Genomic DNA, 27,659 nt, shown 5'->3' on the forward strand with positions numbered 1-27,659 from the left:
CCCAGGTGAACGGCCTCCAAGCCAAACCCCTGGTACAAAGGGCTACTGGCCACCACCGCAGTCCTCACCACACCCCACCTGCCAGGAAGAGGGCCTTGGAGCTGCTGCTGCTGTTCATCTCGGGTACAGACCCCACCCAGGAGACAGGAAGTATGTGCCGAGCATCCAAGTGCTGGCCAGCTCTCTGAAGCAGCCACTCAGCTGGTACAGTAGCCCAGAGCCAGGAGCTGCATTTCAGAGAGGACCCTCATCACCAGGTTCCCCTTTTCCCCTGTCTTACCTCAAAACGCTGGAAGCCAGTTGTTCTCCGGTTTAGTCGCAAGTAAGAATATGCTGCCAAAATGATGGCTCCAATGACCAGGATGATGGCAAAGGAGACCCCTGTTCCCAAGCCAGTGTGGCTTGAAGCCTGAACATAGAAAGGAGAGGGGTTGGTACTCAAAACTAGTGACTTCCCCAAAGAGGTTTACTTTCTGGAGCCTGCCCCATCCTTGCTGGCTTGAGGCATCCTGGTGCCAGTTGGGATAAAAACATACATCTAGCCCTTACTACTTCCAGGGTCTGTTCTAAGCTCCCTTACATGAAATAATCCACTTAAATGCATAGTAACACAAAGAGATAAGGGCAGTTTTTATTGTTTCCATTTTTATATGGGGGAGTGGAGACACAGAGAGGCTAAGCACTTGCCCAAGATCACACAGCCTGGCTTTGGAGCTTCTGTGCTCAACCCCTGTGCTGTGGAACCGCTCAGCAGCCAACTGTGCTCATCTCTCGCTCACACTTTCAGAACAAAGAATACTAACACTACCACCAGCAACCAACTCTCATACAGCATATACTATGTGCCGGAGACCATCTTCATTATTTTACATTAACTCAGTAGTCCCCCAAGAACTCAGGGAGGAAGGCATTCTGACCTGTTTTGCAGATGAGAAAAATGGCTTGGTGACGTTCTGGGACTTGTCTAAGGTCACACGGTTATGAAGTGGAGGGGCTCAGGATTGCTCTCTCCCCTTCCAGTGGTTTCTCCATTGGCCCAGCCTGCCCCTTTCGTTCAACAAATACTGATGATGACAGGTGTTCTGTTGCTAATGCACTGGAGCAGGGGTGGGATATAGCAGGGCCAGGCATCCCTGAGGTCAGATGCCACAGATGGAAAGGCTCCTCCAGTATTCAAGAGGAGGGAGGGGGTGGACCTGGCTTCCAGTAGTAGTTTGCTTCATGGCGGGTGAACATTGGGGCTCCTCCTGGCCCCTCACCAGGACCCCTGGATACTTACCACTGGGGTGGAAGGTGCTTTTAAAGGCCTGGAAATGACATGAATGATCCCATTGGAGGCAAAGATGTCCCACTGCAGAATGGCTCTTCCATTGACAAACCTGGTCTCCTAGGGAAATGAAAAGAGGGCTGGTGGGGATCTCTGACCATCTGACTCTTTTTCTCCATGTAGGCAACCCCTTCATGGAGGAAAGTTGTTCCATTTCCCCAAGGTCCTGGAGCCTGAGTTTTAGGCCAATCCTCACAGCTGTTCACTGTCCGGACAGCTCGGAACACATTAGTAGCCCTTGGGCCAACAAGCTGATCTAAGAGCTGCAGAGAACCTAAGGGGTCCTTCTGTCCTGCCCCTTGTTTAACAGATGAGGGTTCAAAAGGAAAACAGTGTGTCCAAGATCACCCAGGTCGTAAGTGGCAAACCCCATGCCTCTGGACTCCAGATCCACTGCTGGGAACATCACACCACACTGTTAGAAAGGGATTTTAAGTGATGTAATTCCTTGCTAATCTTGTGAGCCACTGGCTTGTGTGGGCAGTCACCTGAGAGATCATTAGAAATGCAGAACCTGGTCCCACAAAGCACCTGCTGAATTACAAGGTGCATTTTAGCAAACCTGCAGGTGATTCAAGTGCCTGTTAAAGTTTGAGAAGCAGTGGTCTAAACTACTGATCTTCATTAACAAAGATCATTTATTAGGTAAAAATTAAAAACATTCATTTAGCCCTTGCTATATGACAGGCCCTGTTACTCCACATCACAAGCCTTGAATCTCACTGAATCTCCATAAAAGCCTATGATTTGATCATTGTGGTTGTCATGGTCACATTACCACCACCACTACCACCACTTCTAATAACACAACTGCCATCATCATCCCTGCCATCCCCACCACCATTATCATCATCAAAAATAATGTCACTGTTACTACCACCATCACCGCCACCGCCACCATGACTGTCGTCATCCCTATTTTTCAGAGGAGGAAATGAGGACACAAAGAGCCTGGATGACTTCTCTGAGTTTCCAGAGCTAGCAAGTGGCAGAACAGGATTTCATACTAGGGTCATTTGACTTCAAGGCTCACGTGTTAAGACCTAGGATAGGCTGACAATCTGACAGAAATAAAGGCCTAGAATCAGACTGTTTTAAAATAGTTTCACTTACAGTTCCTCATTACCAGCTTCTGAGGCTGGAGGTCATTAATGGCTTATTTCCCAAGGGCTAGGGGCTGCCTAACGGTCAGTGCGATGTGTTAGGGTGCACAGCTAATACCATCCCCTGATTGTAGGTTTAGCGTTTACTTTCACATTTTGAGTTTCTATCTATTAAGCACCTACTGTCTGCTAGGAGCTTTCCATGTGTTATCTCCAGTCCTCCCAGTTAGCCCAGAAGACTTTTCATACCACTTGGTGCTGGTCCTGGCTGGAGGTGATGAGCAGCCGGCTTCCCAGCCTGGTGTTCAGGATGGTGCCGTTGACAAGGTCATTGTAAAAAAAGATGCTGACATTGGAGAGGTGGTGCTCGATGTCCTGCCCAGACAGAGTCTGAGAGGAAGGGAGAGACACAAGAACGGTCTTTAAAGGCCAAGCAGTATTTTTTCTTTTTAACAATAAGAATGACACTGAAAAAAAAATCACCTCTCAAGGACCTGCCTTTTCTGCCTCCACTTTGAAAGTCATTTTTATGGTCTAAGTAGAGCTTCCCAGTGGTGTCCTGGGAAGAGCGGGTCTTGAGTGGGTAACATGTGAGCAGAGGGATTGCTCCTCTCAGCCCTGAGGAGGGGTAGCTCCTGGGGCTGTCAGAGCTTGTGGGGGTGCTGAACAAACACTGCGAGCTCCTGTGTGTGCCGTGACAGGAAGAAATTTGATGTGGATCAGTTGCATCAGTGGCCCTGGTTCTTCACCCCTCCCTGTATCCTTGCCCTTTGCCATGTAAGTCTGAGGGCCGCCTCCTCTGACTTGGGGCTCAACCATGTGACCTGCTGGGGCAGTGGCATAACAAATGACGGGACAGGGGCTTGAAAAGTGCTGGCAGGCCTGGGCTTGCTCTCACCACTTTCCGCCATCGTTGTAGGAACATGCCCAGGCTAGCCTGCTAGAGGAGGAGAGCCCTGTGGAGCAGAGCCCCAGCCAGGCCAGCCCAGCTCAGACATGTGAGCATGCCGGGCCAAGCCCAGAAGAACCGCCAGCTGATCTGCAGATGTGTAAGCCAAATAAATGTGTAGCCCCTGCACTCTGCGGCAGTGCATTATTGTGGTATTACTGTGGTGGTAGATAACTGATACTATCTAGAAGCACTAGTCTGAGGCACAGACACCAGGAACCCAACTCACCTCATTTTCCCCCAGCCCGCTGTTCTGTGGCACAAAGAGGGTGCTTCGGATTGACAGGTCAGTCAGATGTTTCAGAAACGCTCGGCCTCTGGCTGAGCTGTTGGAATAGGCCAGCACTTCCTGGGGAGAGGACGGAGGTGGTCAGATGGGTCAGCCCTGGGGTGCAGGCACCGGGGTGGCGGGAGAGGGTGGCATCACTCCTCTGGGAGTATCCCTGATGGGAGCCCTAACTCAGGCTGCCATGCATCTGCTCTTTTTCCTGACTGCTCCTTGGGAAAGCCTTAGGATTTTTCCTTTCCTTAATGAACCCTACTGTCCCAAGTCACAGCCACATCACAGACCATTCTCAACATGGTAGGCTGCACAGTTCTTTAAAATGTGAAGTGAAATCTTGAGTTTCCTCTTGTCAAAACCCTGCAAGGGCCCCCACTTCACTCAGAGGAAAAGCCAAAGTCCTTACAATGGCCCGTCAGGCCCAAACCGTCTGGCGCTGCTGCTCCTCTGAGCCCACGCCCAGCTGTCCTCTCGCTCCCGAGTCTCTGGCCACACGGGCCTCCTGGATGTTCCGCCAGCTTGCCCAGCACGCTCCTGCCTGTCAGCCTTTGCTTGGCTATTCCTTCCACCTGGAATATTCTTCCTCTGAATCTGCATGGCCAACTCCCTCTCCTCTGTTCACACATGACTCAAATGTTACCTTCTCACTGAGGCCTTCCCTCATCACTCTGTGCAAAATGGGAACCCGGTGCTTCCCCTCCCCACCGCTCTCCTTTTCCCCCCATGGTATAGATCACCTAGCATTTAATACTGTTTACTTGTTTATTCTGTTGTTTGTCTGTTTTGTTCATTGACACATCTTAAAGCACACTGAAAGTGCTCAGTAAATACTCATGGAACAAATTTTAAGAAATCACACTACCCAGTTCAACTTTATCCTTGGGCATACAGGACTGCTGATGCCCAGAGAAGTTCATTACTTTGCTGAAGGGCACACGGCCAGTGGGTTTTGTTCTGACACTGCTGTCACAAGCCAAGCTCCCATGCAGCAGAAACACTGGTTTGGGTGTAGATACTCTTAAGTTCTTTAGAGTATTTACAGTAACCCTGATTTTTAGACCAGTTGGGTGGCTACTTTGGTCTGTGGACAAAGACTCACCACTTTGGGGTCCTTAGTCTAGCTTCTGCCCTGATCCTGTAAGCCCCATACTTATGCTCGGTCTCCCCTCCTTCGCTGTGTCCCTGACATTGCTAAGCCTCAGTTTCCTTATCTACAAAATGGGAATAACAGCAGAAGTGACTTCAGCAGGTTGCATAAGGATTTATTCCTTCTAACAAGTATTTGTTGAGCACCTACTGTATGCTAGCACAAGGCAGAGAGCATCCGATCCCTCATGGAGCTTATGTTCTGTGGACTGAGTGAGTGTGAAAAGTGCTGTGAAACAGCTAGTGCAAAGGAAATGCTCAAGAAATGTTAGCTATTCTTATTCTTGTTGTTATTATTAGCTCAGTTCTTTGCTCAGTCAACACCAATTCTTTCTCCAATTGGGGCTTTCTCTTCATTGGACATGACTTATGGAATATTAAAGTGACTTTATGTGCAGTGTAAAATGCAAGCTGACTCTATGTTGATCATTTGGCTCACTGGGTGATCACCACTTAGCTAACTGTGCCCGACCCTGTCTGTGAAGACAACGAGCAGCTCATTCCCGCAGATCGGACTGTTCAGCTACTATAGTTGTCAACAGAGATAAGACCACCAGCCAGCACCAACACAGAGTTTTCTATCTGCTGGCTACAGGTCTAAGTACTTTACAAATATGAACTCATCTATTTATCAAAATGACCCTGTGAGTTGGGTGCTATCATCATCCCCATTTTACAGAGGAGGAAACTGAGGCTCAGAGGGGAAAGTAATTCATTCAAGGTGATGCAACAAGTAAGGGGGAAGCCCCAGCTTCAAATTCAGGCAATGCAGTTCAGCGTCCATGCTCTTAACCGCGATTGTGAGCCCCTCTCTGCCTTCTTTCAAGGACTCACCTCTAATACCTGCTCTGAGGCATCCCCTCCTCCCCCAGGTGAAAGCAAGCAGATGTGGTACATACCGTCAGGAAGTTTGTGAGTGAGGGGAAGGACATCAGGACCTGCAACAGATTCCCACTGCATGAGAAGCCATCTCCCACGTAGCCCGCCTTGCAGGTGCAGTTCACATCTGGAAGGCAGGAGCACACCAGGTCCCACGCCAGTGAGGCAGGGGCCTGGGCTGCCCCGTCTCACCCTTGGAGACTGGCTGGCCAGGCTGAGGACCGCTCAGCAGCCGCACAGCCTGGAATCTGACGTGGAGTTGGGGCCGTTACCTTTCATCCGGTAGCAGAAGACATCCCACATTTCATTCTTGTTGCTTCTCGTCCCGTAGTCCACTATCCCAACAACCCCAGAGCCACAGCTCTGGGAGGCGTAGGATGTGGGGTAGGCTACTCGCCCACTGTCCAGCCAGCCTGCCGAGCAGAGGTGGTACTTGGCCTGTGGGGACAGACATGGACATGGGTCAGCTGTAACTTCACATTTGTTGTGAGGTTCTTTGGCAAATGTCTGATTCCCCCATCAGACTGTAAACTCCATGGAATTCGGGGTTATGGCTCATCTTGCCCATCATATCCCTGTGCGTGGAACACAGTAGGTGTTCACCAGATTCTGTTGACTGAACCACTGGATGGATGAAAGTGGTGTCTTTCTTTTAGGTGCCCAAGTCCTTCACACTCTCTTCTCTTCCTTTTGCTCTTGAGAAAGGATTTGCTGTCAGTTATTTACCCTTGGGTGCAAATTCTTCTGCTGATGGTTTAATAGAACTCCAATTGATCATCATCACCATCCTTACCATCATTACCACACTATTATTACCATCACCATCACTATCATCACTACCATCATAATCCTCAACATCATCGCCAAGACACCATCCTCATCATTACCATTGTAACCAATATCATCATAACCATCATAATCCTCCCCATCATCATCACAGTCTTTGCTACCATCAGCACCATCAGCACCATCATCAGATATCACCATTGCCACCCTCACTGTGACACTTACTGAGAGCTTATTCTGGGGCAGGGTTCTGTTGCAAGGGCTTTTCATGTATCAACACCTCTAACACATCAACCCTTTGAGATAGAAACATTAAAAAAAAAAACTCTACCATACAATTGAGAAAATTGAGGCAAAGAGGGGTTAAGGAACTTGCTCAAAGTCATATAGCCAGCAAATAGCAGAGCTGAGATTCAAACCCATACAGTCTACTCCAGAGCTCTTAATCTTAAAAACTGAGTTCCTACTGTGTGCCAGTCACTGTGCTGTATTACCTTTAGTGCTATACAAACATGCCAGATAGGACGGAGGTTTCAATGGCCTGTTCCAGGCCATACAACCAGCCAGCAGGAGAGAAAAATTCCGACCCTCCCAGTTGCTGGGTCCTGGCACGAAAGGCTTTTGCTCCTTGGTAAAGAAATTTCAGGTCTGAAGGTCTGGCTGTGATGGAAGTCGGAGCTGTAGAATTACACTGGTAGGCAGTGATCGCCCCTATTCCCAGCAAGCAATCACTGGCAGGTAACAAATGGGCAAGGCTCTGGCTTTAGAGGCCAAGAAAGTAGCCCAGGCCAGAGCTCCATTCCCTACCTGCTGGTGGCTGAGAGCTGGGACCATTCCCACTGACTCCCTTCACAGCCCCTCCAGACACAGAGAGCCTGAGCTATTCCGGAGACACTCAACTGCTCTGTGGGTTCAGGGAGATCCTGGGCTTGCAGTTGTCCATCTCTTTCTGGTTTCCAGCCGAGAGGTGCACACTCCCAGCTTGTGCCTCTGCCTTGGTGGTTGAACGTCATAACTGAGAACAGACTTTGGGAGTCAGGGTACATTTCAACACTGGATCTGCCACGTCTTGGTTAGGGCAATGACTTAGGGCACATTCCCTTTCAGAGCCTCAGTTGCCCTGTGTGTAAAATGGCAGTAGGAACACCCACCTCCAGGGATGTAAGAAAGGACAGTAACGTCAGTGACACACCCCACACTGTGCCTGACACACAGCAGACGCCCAATGGACATGACAAACTGTTACTGCTCCTGGAGCTCCCTGCACTCCTCTCCAGGAAGGCAACAGCCTCAGCCTCCCCTGTTGTAAGAGGAAGCTGCACCTCCTCCCCTGAAGACCCTGCCTGCATGGTGCCCACTCACTGGGGACCCACCTTCTGGGCGTAGGAGAGCTGGTTGTAGGTTGCAATGGTGGCAGCTTCCTTGGCACAGGCCTCTTTGGCTTTGTCAAAGGTCAGCTTGTACTGGCCCAGTGGGGAGCGCAGGTGGAACACTCCTACAGTGGTATCTGGAAGGGAAGGAAAGGGAGCACCCAGGTCAGACCCCGTTTGGCAGCGCCTCCATCGGAGGACTTTCAAAGTGGAAAGCCAGTTGTATCCCAGGGTTTCCTGGGATGCCTCTCCCCTTCGAGATGTGTGGAAGCCTATCCTTTAAAATACTTGTTTCTTTTCTATCTATGAAAGTAGCATGTGCTCACTGTAGAAATCTGGGCCATACATAAAAGACATCAGCCCAAACAGAAACTTTGTACACATTAAAGAATGACTCCCTCTCCCCAGCCCCTAGTAACCTCTGTTCTTTTTTCAGTCTCTGAGTTTGCCTCTTACAGGTACCTTAAACGTGTGGAGTGGTACAGTATCTGTCCTGGGTCTGGCTTCTTTCACGTAGCATAACGTGTTCGGGGTTCATTCATGCAGTAGCATGTGTCAGAATTTCCTCCCTTTCATAGGCTGAATGATACCCCGCCGTACAGATATGCTATGCTTTGTCCACTCGTTTGTTGGATTCAGTTGTTTCCACCCTTTGGCTGTTGAGAATGCTGCTGCTGTGAACATGGGTGTACAAACATCTGTTTTGAGTCCCTGCCTTCAAGTTTTCTCTGACTAGTTTCGCTCTCTCACTTCAGCTGCACCAACAGCATGAGATAAATTGCTGTCTTCTGTCTTAGTACTTTTTTCCCCTTGGCCTTATGAATTAAAAAAATTTCCTCAACTACACTGGGAATCTTCTTCCAAGAAGAGACAGTGTCACATATAGTCATATATCCAATGTATTTTCCCTGTTTATATATCCTGCTTCATCCCTCAAATGGATTTGAGGTGTCTTAGGACATCATGTTATGGACTGAATATTTGTGTTTCCCCCCTCAACTTGTGTGTTGAAATCCCAACCCCCACCAATGTGATGATATCAGGAGGCAGGCCTTTGGGAGGTAAGTAGGTCACGAGGTTGGAGCCACCACGAATGGGCAGAGCCCTTATGAACAGGACCCAGCGAGCTCCCTTGTTCCTTCCACTGTGTGAGGACACAAGAAGTTGGTGTCTGCCACCCGGAAGACAGTCCTCATCAGAGCCCGACCAGGCTGGCACCCTGATCTCGGGCTTCCAGCCTCCAGAGCTGTGAGAAACTCCTGACATTCCTAAGCCACACAGTCTGTGTTGCAGCCACCCGGACAGACTAGGCCAGTAAGTAGCAGGTGTCAAATAGTTATCATCGAGATGTATACAGACCGCCTCACTGAAATCACCATGTCTGTGCAGCCACCATGGAAAACAGTGTGGAGATTCCTTAAAAAAAGACTTACCCTATGATCCAACAATCCCACTCCTGGGCATACATCTGGAGAAAACTCCAATTTGAAAAGACACCTGCACCCCAGTGTTCACAGCAGCACTATTTACAATAGCCAAGACATGGAAACAGCCTAAATGTCCATCAACAGATGACTGGATAAAGAAGATGTGAGATATATATCTATATATAAAACAATGGAATACTATTCAGACATAAAAATTAATATAATGTCATTTACAGCAACATGGATGGACCTAGAGATTATCATACTAAGTGAAGTCAGTCAGATGGAGAAAGACAAATACCATGTATCACTTACATGTGGAATCTAAAAAAAATGAGACAAATGAACTTATTCACAAAACAGAAACAGACTCAAAGACACAGAAAACAAATTTACGGTTACGGGGAAATGGGGGAGGTGTAGGGGTAAATTGGAAGTTTGAGAGTAGCAGATGTAAACTACTATATATAAAACAGATAACCAGCAAGGTCCTACTGTATAGCACAGGGAACTATTTCAATAGCTTGTAATAGCCTATAATGAAACAACAGGAAAAACAATGTATACGTATATGCATGAGTGAATCACTATGCTGTACACCAGGAACACAACATTGTAAATCAACATATTTCAATTAAAAAAATAATAAAAAATAATAAAATTACCATGTCTGCTAAACAAACTCAGCCTAGCCAAAGACAGCCAATAAGTTCTGATTGTCCATAATGCTCGGTGCCCTGAATTGCCTTCTGACCAACTGAAGTCCTCCTTTGTCCTGGCTCAGAACTGCATTTGTGGGTCCTCCATGGTCTTCCTCCGTCAGGTTTCAAGATGCCCTACCACCTGCAGCTCTGCCCTTCTCTTGGGCTTTACTTTATTGTGTGGTATAATTCTTAGTTTTATTATACCTGTGGGTGTATGATAAGCCACTCAAATCATCCTTGGAAGTGAACGGAATGTATGCCAATCAATGTGCTATTATTAAAACAACTGCTAAGAAATTGCTTCTGCTGGTGGCAGGCGCTTGCTCTTTGTTATTTAGTGCCCTAAACTGTGCTCCTCAGATTCGGTTCCGATTCAATTCAACTGCAAGTGTTACCAAGCAACCGGGGAAGAGCAAGTGCCAGGAAAATCTATGATAGCTGACGTTGGAGCTCCCTCTGGGTTCTAAGCTCAGAGTCCAGTTCTGAGTTTCCCCCGCCCCTCACCCCTCACCCCTCGACTGCAGGGGCCCACTGCCTCCACTGGCTCCAGGGCAATGCACAGGCAGCTTGGTCCCGGTTTTAAGTATTTTTGCCTTTTGCTCTTGCAGCAGTCCCTGCCCCAAGCCAGAAGGGCAGATGTGTTGGGCAACACTGACCTTGGAAGTGGAGGTCGACACAGTCGGCGTTGGCGTGGCACTGCCCGTTGTCCTGTAGGCAGCGGTCAAGGGGCAGCTGCTCTGGCTCACAGTCCAGCCCGTCTCCCACGTAGTGAGCTTTACATTTACACTTGTGCTTGCCCTGCAGGGAGGGTGGGAAAGAAGGAAAAGCCCCTCTCTAAGTCCCCAGATCCCCACGTGCTCTGCAGGTCGCCCTCCGGGGTAGGAGAGGCTCAGAAGGACCAAGAAGCATGCCTTTCCTGTCTGCTGGTCACTGAGTTGCTGCTCCAGCTTGTTTTTGTACAGGCTTATCCTCCTTTACATCTCAGATCAAATGCCACTTCCTCGGAGAGACCCTCCCTGACTCCAGTCCCTTCTATTGGCCTGATTTTTGTTCTTCCTGACTCTTGGCATTCTCTAGAAGTATCTTGTGCATTCCTTTCTGTACTGGGCGTTGCCTTCCCCCTCTATTCATATGTAAGCTCTTGACTGCTACATCCCTGGCACCTGTAACAGCACATAGCAGGTGCTTGACGAACATTTGTTGAACCAATAAATGATCTCATTTAATCACCACAACAATTCTATGAGGTCTGTATTATCAGGCCCACTTTGTGAATAAGGAAAATAAGGCTCAGAGAGATTAAGCAACCAGACCCAAAACACCCAGTGCATCAGTCCAGGATTCAAGACTCAAAGGCCACCTGACCCTAAGTTCAAGTTTATAACCATAATGGACATCATCGTCTTCTCTTCCCCCCAGAGACATGGGGCCACAGGGCACAGATTCCACTCTAGAAAGACCTGAGTGAGTGTGCAGACAGCACTTCTCCTGCCACTTCTCACCAATGTTTTTGTTTTAATAAGCATTTTATTTTGAATAATTTTAGATTTATAGAAAAGTTGCAAAGATAGCAGAGAGAGTCCCCATATATTCTCCACCCAGTTCTCCTGAATGTTAACATCTTACACAACCAGAGTTCATGGTCAAAACTAAAAAATTAGTGTTGATGCCTTACTATCAACTGAATGAGACTTTCTGTGGATTTCACCACTTTTTCCAGTAAGGTCTTTTTCTGCTTAAGATACCACTTTGCATTTAGCCTGCTGACTTAACAAGAAATAGACTCAGGCGGGAAGAAAGCTTAGAAGAGGCCAGAGTGGAGAAGCAAGGATGAGCGAGGCACCATAGCTGCTCCCCACTTCCTTGGAGAGGAGAGACTCACCGGGCCAGTCATCTGGCAGGTGGCGTGCTCATGACACCTGCCGTTGAGGCCGTCCGCACAAAGGTCTATCTCCGTGCAACTGTGGCCGTCCCCCTGGTAGCCCTTCTGACAGCTACAAGAGACCTCTGTGCCCTTCTGGGAGCACTTGGCGACCTTCGCACACCCCCCATTGTTCTGTTTGCAGAAATCCACAACTGCAAGAGCAGAAGAGGGGGGCTCAGTGAAGCACCATCTGTGTAAAGGGGGCTTCAGATCAGGGATGTGGGTCTCCCCAGGACTAGTGATGTGGGGGGAGAAAATGGGTCCCAACATGCCCTTCCCTTCCCATCCCCGGTGGCCTCTGTGCTGGCCTTCACCAACACTAGTGTCCTATGGCTAGTACCCTCCTAGACCAGGCCTGGTGACCTCTGTCCACCTCTGCCCTCCCTTGTCACATACCTCTAGGTTCCATTTTGGTAGCTTTCTGAATGAGTTCAGGTCTTTAATGTTAGGACAGTGTTTTGTGTGTGGAGAGTTAGTGCACTACTGAGCACCTTGTGAGACAGACATCATTACCCTCACTCTACAGATGAACAAACTGAACTTGACAAAGGCAAACCAGCTCCAGCTGGTGGTGGGGCTGGGATTTAAACCCAGGTTGGGTTGACTCCAAAGCCCGTAATTTCCCCACTGTGTTGTGCTGCTTCTAAAGGACCTTTGTTTTCACAACCCCCCAAATTTCAACATAATAAGAGATTAGCTCTAGCCTCTGGAGTAGCTGAAAAGCCCTCAGATTTCTCCCGCCTGATTTCCTGGCTGGAGTCGTGGCAGCTGCTTGAGACCCAGAGAGGAGGAACATGAGGACAAAAGGCCTCACCCCAAGAATGGTGGAGCAGAAGTAGCATGGGTCTTCGCCACCACTGCTGCTGGCCCACCTCTGCACTGCCTTGTGGCAGATTCAGAGCAGCAGGCACAACATGGTCTCATTTCTGGAAGGAAGCTCTGCATCTCTATGTGAATATTGAGTGAAAAAATGAGTGAGTCCACGTGTCTGAGATGGGGAGCTCTCCCTGAACCTATTGTTTCCTTTCTCCATAGAAGCAGAGTCTTAGCGGGCTCGTGGTTGCCCAACTGAAGAGTACATTTCCCAGGCTCCCTGTGTGACCAATAATGAGGTTCCAGCCAATGGGATCAGAGCAGAAAGGACTTCAGCCACTTCTAGGTGTGTCCTTAAAGGGAAGGAGGTCTGCCTACTTCCTCTCCATCCTGCGGCCTGGGATATGCTTATGATAGTGGCCACCTCGGGCCAGGCAAGTGAGTGACGGCAAAGCAACAAGACAGGAGTCTGGGCCCCTAGATGACCTCTCAGAGCGAAACCCTAGGTTAGCCCTGGATCCCTCCATCCAAACTGCTACATGAGACAGAAATGAACATCTAAACATCTGCTTTGTTTATGCCAGTGTTCATTTGGGTCTCTGTAGCTGAACCCATATTCTCACTACTAATGACAGAGACATTGCAGTGTTCAAAGTGGTTCTCACCAAGTGCTGAGAGTATATGTAGGTTTAACTGTTGTTTTTAAAGTATTGTATTTTCTGAATTTTTGAAGACTGAGTTGTCTGTGAAGTTATAAACATATTATAAAACAAAGTGCATTTGTTTGCAAAGCAATTTCAGCACCATGCCCTGGGAAGTGGGCCGGTCAGGGATGAGCAAACCCACTGAGGAAACTGAGTCGCAAAGAGGGGAGGTATTGCCAAAGCAGCCCAGGCAGGAAGCAGAAGGGCCGGGACGGAGCAGAAGGCCCCTCGCTGCTCTCTCGCACATGCACCAACGGGACCTACCTGTACACGTTATTCCGTCCCCTTCATAATTCAGGTTACACTCACACGTGTTGTTTTCCTTACAGGTGGCATGAGCAGAACAAGGAGGTGTGCACACTGGGGGCAAAACTGTAAAGAAAGAGGCCACCATTCATCCTGCACTGTGGTGTGAGGTGTTGGGCCCCACCTAAGGCGTCTTCCCCAGACTCGATCTGGCCTGTCACTGTGTTTCAAAAGTGACCCCTCACAGCAGGAGGATGGGGTGATTTGCTCAGGTCCCTCCCAGCCTGGAGATTCTGAGATTCCAGAATCATTCCTTTGTATCTAGACACTCTCTCTGGAACATTATCCAGATTAAAATGTGAATAATGTTACCTTTAGGGGAACCAATTAAAACTTTATACCTCAAAATTTGCTAGCAAGGCTGAATCTGGCAGATTAGCTCTTTGACCAAAGAATATGGGGTTCCAGAAGGAGGTGGTTAATTAAATTGGAGGAGAAATTCCACGGCCTTCTGAGGACTCTGCTAAGCGTGGGAGAAGTCTGGAGCTTTGGTGATTGGAAGGGACTGCAGTTATCAAGAGGCAGCATGAAGCCATGGGGTGGGGGGGAGGGGCGGGGTGAGGAGGAGGAAGAACTGAAGTTAGGGGACTGATGGAATTCTGGAACATCAGGTTGCTGACGCCCAGAGGAAGAGCTTGGTCCTGCCCTTCTGCCCTCGGGGAAGATGAAGTCACAGTGATGCACATGGGCTAATTCATCCTTCACACCTCAGACCTTTGACAGGAACATAGGGCTTGGGGTTTTAGGGAGGCCTCAGAAAACTGACATCTCCACGAGGATCAAGGTCATGACGACGACAGTGGTGGATGATTGACAATGGCAGCTACTGAGTGCTGGGCGCTTCAAAAATATGACCCCAACCCTCATAACAATCCTCTCCTACAAACAGAGCAAAGGCTCTTTTCAGGGACGAGCGCATCAGGACTCAGGAGGGTGGCTCAGCTGAGGGCGTTTGTCTAGTAAGGAGCGGAGTCAGAGTTCAGACCCTGGACTCCACAGAACTGTGCGTTTTCTGTGAAACCCTCCACCTCCGTGTCTGCACACATCTGGGCCCGGACCATGACCATGATCCCCGGAGATCATTCCTGCCCAATCCTGTATCCTCTGCTTGAGGTGGGACTTTCCATGATTGATAGGATTGTGTGCTGGTTTCATGAGCTTGAGTTAAATCTTTTCATCAAGTTTCCTTCAAGTCACCAGTCCTCCTGGGGCCTGGGGCGTTGTATTTTCCTTGTGGAAAAGGGAACCTCTGCTTTGTTGGTTTTTTCCAGGTGTTGCTCAGACCCCCCACCCCCAGTTGGGTGCTCCTGGCAGGGTCTGTGGTAGCACGGGGTTGCCGGTGACTGACCACTCCCACGACAGACCTGTCTGCTTGTCACAGAGGCGGCCCGTCCACCCCAATTCACAGACGCACTGCCCGGAGCCCGTGATCCCGTCATCGCAGTGTCCGTGGTCCGAGCAGCCACAGGCTGGAAAGCAAGTTGGAGTGTGATCAGAGATCAGGGACTGAAATCCAATCAGTCAGCTCACTGGACACCCATTGGCTGCGTTGCCAGCATGGGAGGCACTATGCTGATGTGACAGTCACTCATTCATTCATTCATTATTCATTATTCTTTAAAAAAAAATAACATACTCAGTGGCTATCATGATGCAGGCACTACTAGGCAACGAGATTACAGGGGAAACTTTAGACCCAGGTGCCTTTTCTCGTGGAGCTTACAGCCTAGGAGTAACTGGCAATAGAATATTATAAATACGCTGCGTGTTGTAACACAGGAGCAGAGGGTGTCATGGAGTATGTACTAGAATAAAAGGGGGAGGGAATCCTTATCCAAGTCTCCTAACAGAGAAATCTATTTAACAGTAAAACCTTCAAGACGTGTACCAACCCTCACGCCGCTTGCCACCTCCAGCACCAACACCCTGGCCCAAGGCACCCCAACTCTCACCCCAAAGTTGCCGCTGCTTCTGCTTGTGCTGCCCCACAGTGTACCCCCCACAAGGCAGCTGGGGTGGTCCTTTCTAATCTCCTCAGGACACCGCTCCATTCACAATCCTCCACTGGCTGCCATCACACTTAGACTAGATGCTGAAGACTTGTCTCTGCCAAGAAGCTCATGTGTTATCTGGCCTCTAGTGACCTGCAGATTTCATTTCCTCCCTCTCTTCCTCTTTGCTCACTCTGCTCAGCCATCTTTGTTGTTCCTTGCCTGCCAAACCCACTCCTGCCTCAGGGCCTCTGCACTTGCACATCTCTCTTCCAGGAAAGCCAGTCCTCTAGTCTGCACTGTCCAGTAGAGCAGGTTCGCACCACACGTGGCTATTTAAAAGTAAACTAATTTTAAAAAATCAGTTCCTTAGTCATAGATTTTGAGTACTCAACATCCACATGTGGCTAGTGGCTACCATTCCTGATGGCAGAATTATAGCACATTTCCAGCATCACTGAAATTCGACTGGACAGAGATGCTGATATCCCCTTGCCCAGCCCCCTCACCTCTGTGAGGTCTCTACTCAAATATTTCGTGAGATGGCTTCTAGAACAGTGCCTCCTTTCCTTCCTGTTCCCTTTCACCTGCTGCTTTTTCTTTGTACCTTTATGTCTATTTTTGTTTATGTCATTTTTGTTTCCTCCCTTTGAATGTACACTTCTTGAGAGCAGGGATTTTGCCTCCCTCCCCACACTGTATCCCTATCACTTAGAATAGTTCCTGGCTTTTGAGCAAGTCACTTAGCCTCTTAGAGCCTCAGTTTCCTCATTTGCTAAGTGGGGATGATAACAGTCCCTACCTCAAAGGGTTCTTGTGAGGATTAAATGGTACAACATACCTGCCTGGCACATAGTAGGCACTCCATACACGTTAGCTATCACTGTTAGTAAGGACTCGGTATATACATGGTAGCTGAACAACTGAATGAGTGAGTGTTGGCCGGCCACAGCTTACCTTAGTGGCTGCCAGGGATGTGAGTTTCACTTCTAGAGATGAAGCTCTTTCAGTGGATGGAAACTGGGAGTATATCCAAAGAGGAAACAAGCATGTGAGGGCAGGCAGATGGGAGGTGGGTGGCCAGGAAAAAGGGGAAGGATGCTTCCAGGTCAGGCAGATGGTGTGGATGAGGACAGGGAGCACACAACCGAATGACGGGCAAAAGCACAGGGGAGTGGGTGCCACGTACGCTGACAATCAGGCCCGAATCTCCCTGGCCAACACAGCTCACACGCTGTCCCGTTGAAGCCGTTGTTGCATTTACACTGTCCCGTGGCTGAGTAGTAATCGAGGCAGACACCCCGGTTATTACACGGGGTATCTGGTCCTCCAGGGCAGGCTGGAAGAGATAAAACAGCAGCGACTCAAGTCTCCCCAGACCCAGAGCAGCTCAGCACCTTTGTGAACATGCTGCTAGCCCGTCCGCAGCTGTGGGTTTCCACTCCATTAGCCCAGGGGCCCGTGGCCCTGGGGACACACCCACATAGTGTCACTGGATGTTTAGGGCAAGCCACTGGCCTATGGGAAGTGAATGTAGACGTATCTGATAGGATTGTCAGGGCGTTACACTGCACTGTGCATTGTACTTAGGGGTCAGGAGACCTGGATTTGTGTTGACCTGGGCTGAGCAACTTGCTCTGATCTTCAGTTCTCGGGGAGGAGGGGGGAGGAGGGGGGGGGAGGGGGAGGGGGAGGACCTGGTGCCCAGTGGGCCTGTACCACATTGTGACTATGAGGATCAAATGAAGTACTGTAACAGAGCGTTTGAGAGTATGAAGCACTAAACCAAACAAATACAAGGGATGGCACTGACTTGTGAATGGTCTACCCTTTAGTGATAAGGAGTGGAATGGAGGCTGAGTGATTGTACGGACTCCCAGCCCAGATTTTTCTCAGCTGGACTGTGATGAAGTATGCATGGTACTTAAAACCATGGCTTCTGGAGACACAATGTGAGACCTTGGGCTTTGCTTCTTATCCAGTCTGTGCCTCCATTTCCTTACCTGTGAAATGGGCATGACAATGGAACTACTTCTTAGGGGTTGTTTTGAGGTTTAAATGTATTACCATACATGCGAAGTAGCACTCAGTAAATGTGCTTGCTTAATGCATGGCAGACGGGAAGTGCCACGGTATCTGTGATGCTGTTGCTGCTGCATTATTGGCTAGAAGTTGTGTCAAGAACCAGGGGTTTCAGGAGCCCTCCTCTGAAGGGAGGGAAGGTGATGTTACACATCCTATAGCAGGTCCCCTCTCCCCCCAGGAAATAAAGGCTCACACATATCATATTGGTATAGCACCTGCCAAGGCAGAATTCAATTAGATGCATTTAAACTAGAGTGCTTAGCACTGTCATGGACTGGCATCAGCAGGGAAATATGGTGTTTTTAGCACTATGGGAAAAGTCTAATGCTATATTGTTAAGCACAAAAGCATGGTACACAATTTACAATCTTTGCACGATAGAATCAACTCTGTAAAAAACAAAACATGGCAATGAAAAAAAAGGAGAAAGAAACTACACAACCGGAGTCATTAGGCACGATGTACCGCCTTCCCCTCCCCAACCACACACACACACACACACACACACACACACTTTATACTTTCAATACTTCTAGATGCTCCACAGTGATTGTACAATCCTTTCAGAATTGCGAGGCAGTAAGAGGTGCCCTCACCCTGACAGTCTGGCCAGAAGTAGCCCTTGCAGCACTTGGGGAGCTGTATCACCAGGGTGCACTGCTGCTTGCAGCCTTCCAGGTTCCTCCTGTAGGGCAAGTCGTACAGACACTTCTGCTTCTTGCCCTAAAGGAAGAGATCAAATCATCCCTCTGCCTTCCACCACCCATACTTGGGCTCGTGGGCTCTAGTCTGCCTCCAGTGGAGGATCTCGGGTACTGCCCAAGTCGAAAGTGGGACTCAAGGGCCATGACCCCTGGATGGGGAATTCTTAGGGGCGTAGGGTGGCAAATGAATGGGGCAGGGGGCAGAGCTGGTCAACAGAAAGATTTCTCTCCAGTCTTAAGAGGAAGGACTTTCTGACCCTTAGAGCTGTTTGCAAAAGGTCTGGCTGCCTGGGGAGGAGGTGGGGAAGAAGCAGCTTTCTGTCAGGGGAGGGTTCTGTGGCAAGGTGCCAAGATCATCAGAGGAGAAGGTACAGAGTTACATTTTGTTCTGTTTTGTTAGAGGGGTTACTAGTAGAGTAGAGCAGAAAGAAACTGGCTTTGGAATAAATACCCACATTTTAAAACTTACTTTTTCTAATTACCACAAACAGAATTGTTATTAGCTCCATTTTATGGAGGCAAAAACGTATAGGTTAAGTAACTTGCCAAAGATCACCCATTAGAATTTGACCCCATATCCTTGGACTCCAAATTTCATTGGCTAAACCATCACTCTTATGTTGCATTTTGGGCTGTAATCTTAGCTTTGCTTCTTACTAGCTGTGTGGCCTTGGGCTGCCTGCCTACCCTCTCTGAGACTCATTTTTCATAAGTGGAGGTAATATAGCTTCCTATGAGTATTATAATGAGGAATAGGGATAATGTATAAATAAAGGGTCCAGCACAGAGCCAGGGACATAGCAGCCAACAAAATGCAACTATTATTTTTTATAATTATAATTTTCTTTGCCACCCTGTCTAGGCCCATAATCCCATGATTTTCTAGACTGTTCCTAGAAGACGGATAGTGGGTTGACAGGTTGCCTGGGATAAGAATGTTCATCTCAACCCCTTGGCCTGATTGTTGACAGACAGACATAAATTACGGTTACACAGAGTTATAACATACCCACAGATGCACGCTTATGCATACATACTCACCCCGAACAGAAGACTGGGGTCTGATAGGGAAACAAACCTACCGCTCTCCAAACATTATCACTGTGTGCATAATTACCTTTGGTTTGGTCCACGTGGGGCAGCTGGGCGTATTGACACAGCTCCCACAATTCCCCTAGTACGCAAGAAAAGAAGCACTTGTAAGTCAAGAGTATTAAGAAACACAAGAAAATGACCCTGGTTAATGCCTTGATTAGCTGATCTCAAACTTAATTAATCTTGATTAAGATTCTGGCCACAATCAGGAACATAAAAGCAAACACCTGCAATTTTGCCATGGAGAATTCCAAAGGTCTGTCTTGTACCTCAACTCCTGGGGTTAGTTCTCTGAGATGAAAATTTCCCTGTTAGATGGAGGTGGAGCAGGACAGGGTCACACAGGCACATGATGCGGTGGTCATGGGAAACGTGGGTGCACGTTCAGTTCTGTTACATATCCACTGTGATAATTTAGCCAATCACATTCTTTGATTCTCAGTTTTCTGATCTATAAAATAGGGATGGTAATTCTCGGTGCGGTTTGATCTTCAGGGGATTGGTGAGGGAAAACGCTCAACTGGAAAAAATGTGTGTATATGTACTTTGGAAGTTAAGAAGGCCACGACCTCTGCAGCAGAAAGAACAACTGTTTTTTCACCTCCTACTTTGGCTGACTGGCATCCTAATAATTTGGGATGTTTAGTGAATGCCTATAAGTTGCCAGGTACTAAAATCAACTGGTGACAGACTTTGCTGAGTAAGTCACTTCACCTCTTTGAGACTCAAGTTTCCAAATCTACATAATAGAGTTGATGATAGCTACTTCTATTATCAGATAATTGTAAGGGTAATGTGAGCATTGAGCCAAATAGCAGGCTCAAAGGTCATACTCAGTAAGTGGTACTGGATGGAGGAATGAGTGTGAAATGTGCAAAAGCCTCACATTGTGCAGGCCCCAGGACAGAAGTGCAACAAGTATTAATGAGTGAGCACATGACTGGAGGTATGGGTGACATATATTAGATTGAACCATATGAAACTGCTATTTTTATAGTTATACCCTGTCAAAATGGCAGTTTCAAACAGTTTAATCTGTCAGAAGCTCAAAAAATGTTTGTTGAATGAATAAACGAGTGACTGAATGGACAGATGGGTTTAAAAGTGACTGGCAGAAAGCTGGCACATAGATTGTCTCCATCAACTGTTTCCTTAATCGCGAGGGAATGAATGGATTGGGGAAGGGGTGGATAAATGAGATAGTGTGAGGCTTGTCTAGGATGAAGTAGATGCCTGTTGATTCTGAACCCAAAGAATGCTGTCCTGTGGTTCTCTGATCGCTCGGGTCCTGTGTTCACTGAGGACCAGTCCTCAGTGGCTTCACAGTAGGGTCCACGCTGGATCATGAGGGCTGTTCACTGGCCCAAGGTTCTCTTACTAGAGTAGCATTTTTAAGACTGACCGAGACATCGAAAGCTGTAAAAGCGTCACAGCGGCCCCCCAGGGTGGGATCAATTAGAAGACAGTCGATGCCATAGGCCACACCCAGGTCAAATAAAAGCTCCCGCTGCACAATTCTACAAGTTTGGCCATTCAGGAAGAGCTCGCCCTGTGAGAGAAGGGGGAATGGGAGGAAGACAGAGAGAGAGGGAGGGAGAGAACAGTCAGCAATCCTCAGACTCCTTTTTCCAGGTCATGTAATGTGACCAGCACCTGCTAGTCAGAAAGAACTGATAAATATCGATATCAATGTCTATATTGATATCTCAAACACTCAGTATGTATTATGTGCCAAGTAATGTCCTACGTGCTTTATCTGCGCAAATTCTTTTAATCCTCACAACAACCCCAGGATGTAGCTACTATTATCCCATCAGACCCATTCATCACATGGAATTACAGGAAGGTAATGTTGTTCAGGAACTAGCCAAGGAAGGTGAAAATCACAAACTTTCTCTCTGTGGGTTGATCTAGGTGGGTATAGCCCAGAGCTGGCTCTGACTGCTGAGAGAGGGCTGGAGGTGAGGCTGCAGTGGGGCTGGGAAGGAAGGGAAAGGAATGACAGTGTACTTTCTTGCTTCAGGTAAGGGTCTCACACTGGAAAATAAGTTCTAAAAAAATCAATCCAAAGCTGCTCTCCACAAGTGCAATGGGGCTGATACCTGGTAAGGGTTTGGGCTAGCCAGGATTTATCAGGCTTTTCATATCCACTTACTCAGGGGAAATAGCGATGAAGGCAATGAGAGAAAAGAGCTTCTCCTCAATGTGGAAAAAACTGAACATCTCCTTGAAGGGGCAGTGGCTGGGGAGTGCGTTAATATGCTCCCAACCCCCACGTGGTGACAACACTCACGATGTCACTGCCAGCTCCACACTTCACACTCAGCTCAGAGCCTTGCAGGGTCTTCCAGGTAGCAGATCTGGGGAGATCCACGGCCAAAATCTGTAGGAGTGATGGCGCCACATGAATACCCCAAGTCTGGGCTGAAGAAGGGCCCAAAGGCGCTCTGCCATCAAACCAAATCCAGATACAAGTTCCTCTAAGAGTCCTATTAATTCCAGCTTTAAAATGACAGTAGATGTAATCAAAAGGAAGAATAACCATGGGGTCTCTAGGAAAGTGGAAGTTTTTTCTGTGGGGAAAGTCTCTTCCAGCTGGTGTCAATCACCCGTCCGTACCCATCTATACTTGGCAGTCCATGGAGGATGCTGTGTTGGTGTATGCAGCCCGTGGGAAATGGCATAGGGTGCTGTTATGGGCTGGACTGTATCCCTTCTAAGTAAAAAGAGGGGAAGAATGCTCTTGGGTGTCGGTTAAAGTTAGGACAAAACCAAGAAAAAAAACCGATGGCAGGTGGGAGAAACAGAACCAGATATGCTAAGCTGCAGGGGCCAGTTCACCACAGCCAGTCAGAGGAGGGCACAGCGGGACAGGGATGGTCAGGCCTCCTTGGTGCTGGGAGGTGGAGACACACCGACAATTCCTGGATACCATCACCCCGGGGCATCCCTGCATCTCACGTTTGTGCGAAAACAAAATACCTTGGAATCTCGAATCACGTGGAACTTCAAATACTCCTTCAACTTGTCCTTGTTGTCCTCGTTGAACAGGAAAGCCTGTTGTTCAGGAGGTAGGGCTTGGAGGGCTTGGTCGCTAGGCCAGAAGAGAGTGACTGGAGTGTGGATTGGGTCAGTGATAACGCTCAGCAAGCCCGTGTCCTGAAATGCAGGGAACCGGTCACATGCACAGGTACAGTCCAGCCAAGAGGTACAGTCTCTCGGAGGACCAACACCAGCCAGTCAGGGGTCCCCTCCAGGCCCACCCCAGGGCTCACTGGGACTCTGGCTGGTTCAAGGGTGACACAGCTCGAAACTCGAGACTCATCACACTCCAGCCGTTCTGATCCTCATTTTCTCAGAAAGCAAGTATTTTAATTTCTGGAAGGCCCACTTGGCATCTTTTTTTTCATATTTCATTTAAAAAGTGAAACCTATACAATATTAAGATACTCCTGTATATTTAGAAGATTTTGAGATCACAAAGACGTAAAAAAAAAAAAAGCCAGATGAATGGGGAAGAATCATTTTGAGAACTTTCTACAGCCTGGGTGCATCATATACATTTTTTTCTTGTAATTTTCCTAAGAAAATTTCCCTACTGCTTGTGATACATGGAGGAGAGGGGGGCCTTGGAGGACCCTGCTCCTCCCTGATTCTCCTCTGGAATCTCTGTTTTAACAGGAAGTTTCTCTACTCAATTTGTGGGAGCTGTCTCTGAAGCAAGAAGGATGTGATTTTAGGTACAATTTCTGCCTGTCTCATGGGCAGAGATTCCCCAGGTCTGCCTTTTGGCTACCCCATCTCTGTTGTGGGGGTGATAATTCCAGGTATGAAGCACCTAGTTCAGGAACTGGCACATACTAATTCCTTTCCCTAGCTCTGGCCTCAAATACTTCAATTCCTAACTCAGCCAAGGAATAAGCCATGCAAGATTTTGGGAACGGAGAGGCAGAGAATGACTGTTATCCAGAAAGTTAGGACTTCCTTAAAGATCCCACAACAGCTGGCTAGTGAAACAAACAAAACCACACAACAAACAAAAAACCTGTCAAAAAATAAGCCTCTTTAGGTAGGTTATAACCCTTGAGATATACATTCCCCTGAAGCAACGTTTCTTCTAGGTTTTTACCTGTATTAAGTTGCTAAATTTGATGTAGCCATGGTTTATTGCCACTGTCGTAAGATTTTGCTGCAAAGATAATAAGAATAGGAATGAAGCTGTTCCTTATACAGCCCACAAAGCACTTTCACAGAAGCTTGGTCACTCAAATGAGAGGAAGATAACGTGGCAGGTGCTGTAGACTGGCTTGTCAGAACCCACCACAGTTCCCTTGTACCCGAGTCTTTCTGCTTTACAGAAGTTGGGTGGCTAAACTCTGCATTTTCCCAGACTGCCCTGCAGCTAGAGCCCCATATGCGATATGGGATCCCCCAAGCAGAAGGGCTTGTGCAAGACACTGGTGGAAAGAAACAACATGAGGTGGCAGTGGCTGCCAGCACGGATATCAGATCTCCTGACAAGCACAAGGGTGGAGACATCTGGTGTCCAGACCCTGATGTCCTAGGTGATGGAGACAGGCAGCACTGGCAGAGCTGGCACAGAGCAGCCCTGTGGTGAAGTCAGGGGTCCTTCCTTTGCGGGTATCCCCAGGCTGCTTTATTTTATTCCCAGCTGTGCAGAATCTGAATTAGGCTCTCTAGCTTTCCAAGAGATTTGGTGATATACATAATATCTTAAACTCCTTTTTCTTTAAGTGAGATAGAGTGGATTCTGTTGTCTCCAGCTAAGAACCCAATGCTAATAAATAACAACAAAAGTTGAAACTGTCTTTTCTGTCAATTGAGGTGTTTTACCCCCGATTTAGTTTTAGTGATAATTGTCTATCTATCATTTATCTATCACCTGTCTATCTATCCATCATCTATCATCAATCTATCCATCAGATCTTTCTTCCTCCCTTCCTATCTATCTATCATCCATCTATGTAATTTCTGCACCTTCCAAATCTATCCAAGACCACCTGCCTTTGTGGACACTGAAGAAAAACTTATAAAAATCCACTTGACTATTTAAAATAGACTTTTACCTACTTACTTCTTACTAAGAATAACATTCACTAAGCTTTTAATAGTAGCTTGAGACTGAAGCAGTAAAATTAAAATGTCTTGGAACAATGCCTCAGAATCAGAATTGAGATAATCAGTTATGGGTACTATGAGTCACTCTGTGCTGAGTCTAACAGTGAGTACCCACCAGAATCCTTCCAGAAGCATCTTTAGGGGTGATAAGCAAGTTTTGGGGAGACAGCAGTTTGTCTATGATGTGGATGATTCCGTTGGTACTGATGATGTCACTGGATATGATCTTAGCTTTGTTATTTATAAACACTGTGTCCTGAAATTAACCAAAAAAGGAAAAAAGAAATAAGCACAAAGAGAAATAGACACAAAAATCACTTCCTTCAGAATGCCCTGCCGTCATGTTAAATCATCATGAGGGTAAATGTTTAAGTGGAGCTGTGGGCAAATTCTGAAGATCCAAGTTACTTGAGCACATTTTTAATGATGATTATAAAAAGAAAACAGAAAAGAATGTCATTTTCACGGAGAAGTTAATAGCAAATAATCAACCAAAACAGTCATTTCACCATGATTCTCAAAAATGAAACAGCAAGCAGATCCAAATTGGCTTCTTTTTCACATGTGTTCTCCACACCACCCACCACCCCTCTGCTTTTTGACCCCACTGCATGTATTTCCCCTATGCAATGAATTCTACAGACACCATTGGTTTCTCTTTGTGGGGAGGGAGATGAGCATGATCAAGTGGCTTTGATCAAAAACTTTCATCCCCCTTCAGCTTCTGACCAATGCTGCTGTTCTGCTGACCACCTGCAGCTGCTTTGCCCCCTGAGTTTCAAAATTTGAGCTCTAATATTTACTTGCTGTGCGACCGTGGACAAGTTACTAAACCTCTCTGAGCGCAGTTTCCTAATTTGCAAATTGGAGAAAAATAACAGTATATTATGGGATTATTTTGAGGATTGAATCAGTTAGTGCACATCAGATACTTAGGCTAGTACCCGGCACAGAGAAATCCCTCCACATGCATTAGTCGTTATCATTATTATCACTCTAAGGAAGAGGGGAGTCTGAAGTGGCCTCTCTTACCTGAGAGACAGAGATAGCAATTGACTCCCCTTGGAGAGAAGTAGCATTTGGGGTCAGTTTCAGGTTTTCCAGAAGCAGCTGGTGGCAGGCAATTACATGATACCGAAGAACCTGGGCCATTAGCCCCTGTTCGTCCCAGGCTTTAACCTGTAATAGGTCAGAGGGTTGTACCCAGAGCCAGAAGCCTTCTGCTCCAACTTTTCCTTTTGCTGTCCCCTCCTCCAGACTCCCTCCCGCACGTCTGTCCCCACCCAGACCCTGGGGAGCAGGCAGTCAGGGTTGGCTTGGAGTCAGGGACACAGGATGGAGACTGTATAGGCAAGAGGGAGAAAGTGGTTATAGCTCCTCTTCTGCTTCCACTGTAGGATCTCAGCATGGAAGGAACCTGGAGTCCCTCTGGTCCAGCATTTCACAGCACACATGTCAAGGACCCCACCCAAGTCCTGCGAGCTGCTACTTGAAAAAAGTGTTTTCTTGTGCAAAATGCTGGATGACACCACACAGTATGCCCCTCTCTTGCAGGGGTGCCTGGGCTGATTTATAACTTTAGTATGGAAGAGACCACCATGCTTCTTCACTTGTAGGTCAAAACAAAAACATTAACCACAAAGTCAGTGTCATAAGAAAGCCCACAAAGTTATCAATATTTCATGATAACTCTTTTGATGCTTTTTAAAAAACATCAGATGTCAAAGTTTTTCAAAAATTTTTGTGTTCCTGCTTTACTAGTGTCCAAAATAAATGTAGAGAGAAGCAGCATGTGCAGTGGTTAGGAATACAGGTTCTGGAGTCATGTTTGAGTCCTTGCTCCACATTTTGCAAGTCATGTGACCTGGGGGAAGTTACTTTTCTTAACGTCTTCAACTGTAAAATGGGGATGATAATAGCATTCAGCTCACAGGGTTGTCATGAAGACTAAACGAGTTAATCTAAGCCAGGCACTAGAAACAATGTCTGGCACATTCAATAAATGTTTGCTACATTATTATATATTAATGAATAATCCAGCATGAAGAGTCGGAGTGAATGTTAGATGGTAAAGGCTCTGATAAGTCCTGCATGAAAAGAACCTATTCATATACTGTTAATCCAATATTCCTCTTCATTCCTTTTTCGGGGAGTGGGGTCTACATGATGCTAGAATTATTTTAAGAATTGTTGTTCTTTTCCAACCTCCTACCCTATTCAGGAATGTCCTTTAGAAAGTCTCTGGCCAGTGGTTACCCCAAACCCACTAATTCGCTTCCCCTGACAGAGGTTCCTATGCTGAGAGGCAGCCCCTTCCATTGCTGGTCTGCTCCAACTGATCCTAAATCTTCTGCCCAGAAACGTCTCTAGTGCTGGTTCAGGGTGATGCCCAAAGACTGTGTTCCAGTCCCAAACCTCTTCCACATGCCTCTCACTTCATGCTTACCCTGGGTTCCTCATCAAAGGCTGCAGATAAAGGTGCAAGAACAGTGAAAGGGCCTGGGCCAATCAGGTCTTGTACAGAATGCTCCTGTGGAAAGAGGGGGAGGGTCAGATTGACATACTTAATACAGGCAGGGGCTCAAACAAACAGCAGAGAGAGCACATAGTGGCAGAGGGAGTGAAAACCGGATAGGGACATCTGGGTTTATTTAGTCAGATTCAAATTCATTCAGATTTTTTGTCATTGAAATAATGTTTATTTTTATCTGGTTATAAAAATAACATTATGCTGACTGTATTAAAGATTTAAAAATACAGCATAAAGAAAATAACCCACACCTCAGAGAAACCCATTATTTCCAGATAAATTTTTTTCCAGTGTCTCTTCCACATACTATGGGTTTTACATGATTGGGACAATAATACAAATACAAGTAATAAGATGATTTACTTAACTGTTCCAATTGTCTTCTTGCCAATGC

At 47.3% G+C, this 27,659-nt stretch overlaps 1 protein-coding gene across 3 annotated transcripts in view; it reads right to left on the reverse strand.

The window, feature by feature from the left end:
• The window catches only part of STAB2 (stabilin 2), a 134,035-nt gene that overhangs the window by 3,823 nt on the left and 102,553 nt on the right, over positions 1-27,659 (reverse strand). For 2 of the 3 annotated variants that reach the window (XM_074375158.1, XM_074375157.1), the window contains 21 exons: positions 27,182-27,265; positions 25,768-25,914; positions 24,851-24,991; positions 23,726-23,785; positions 22,579-22,755; positions 21,890-21,979; positions 20,999-21,145; positions 19,619-19,675; positions 18,394-18,520; positions 16,902-17,051; positions 15,086-15,190; positions 13,680-13,787; positions 11,857-12,050; positions 10,631-10,772; positions 7,847-7,980; positions 5,960-6,125; positions 5,708-5,814; positions 3,609-3,728; positions 2,680-2,820; positions 1,280-1,387; positions 281-409 (listed from right to left, as the gene is read on the reverse strand). In XM_074375158.1, the coding sequence (XP_074231259.1) occupies positions 281-409; positions 1,280-1,387; positions 2,680-2,820; positions 3,609-3,728; positions 5,708-5,814; positions 5,960-6,125; positions 7,847-7,980; positions 10,631-10,772; positions 11,857-12,050; positions 13,680-13,787; positions 15,086-15,190; positions 16,902-17,051; positions 18,394-18,520; positions 19,619-19,675; positions 20,999-21,145; positions 21,890-21,979; positions 22,579-22,755; positions 23,726-23,785; positions 24,851-24,991; positions 25,768-25,914; positions 27,182-27,265 (2,634 nt within the window). Of the gene's footprint in view, positions 1-280; positions 410-1,279; positions 1,388-2,679; positions 2,821-3,608; positions 3,729-5,707; positions 5,815-5,959; positions 6,126-7,846; positions 7,981-10,630; positions 10,773-11,856; positions 12,051-13,679; positions 13,788-15,085; positions 15,191-16,901; positions 17,052-18,393; positions 18,521-19,618; positions 19,676-20,998; positions 21,146-21,889; positions 21,980-22,578; positions 22,756-23,725; positions 23,786-24,850; positions 24,992-25,767; positions 25,915-27,181; positions 27,266-27,659 lie in introns of those variants that run through there. The other variant, XR_012510696.1, reaches the window with a different exon arrangement.

This window comes from Camelus bactrianus, chromosome 12 (genome assembly GCF_048773025.1).
Source record: "Camelus bactrianus isolate YW-2024 breed Bactrian camel chromosome 12, ASM4877302v1, whole genome shotgun sequence".
Taxonomy (NCBI): domain Eukaryota; kingdom Metazoa; phylum Chordata; class Mammalia; order Artiodactyla; family Camelidae; genus Camelus; species Camelus bactrianus.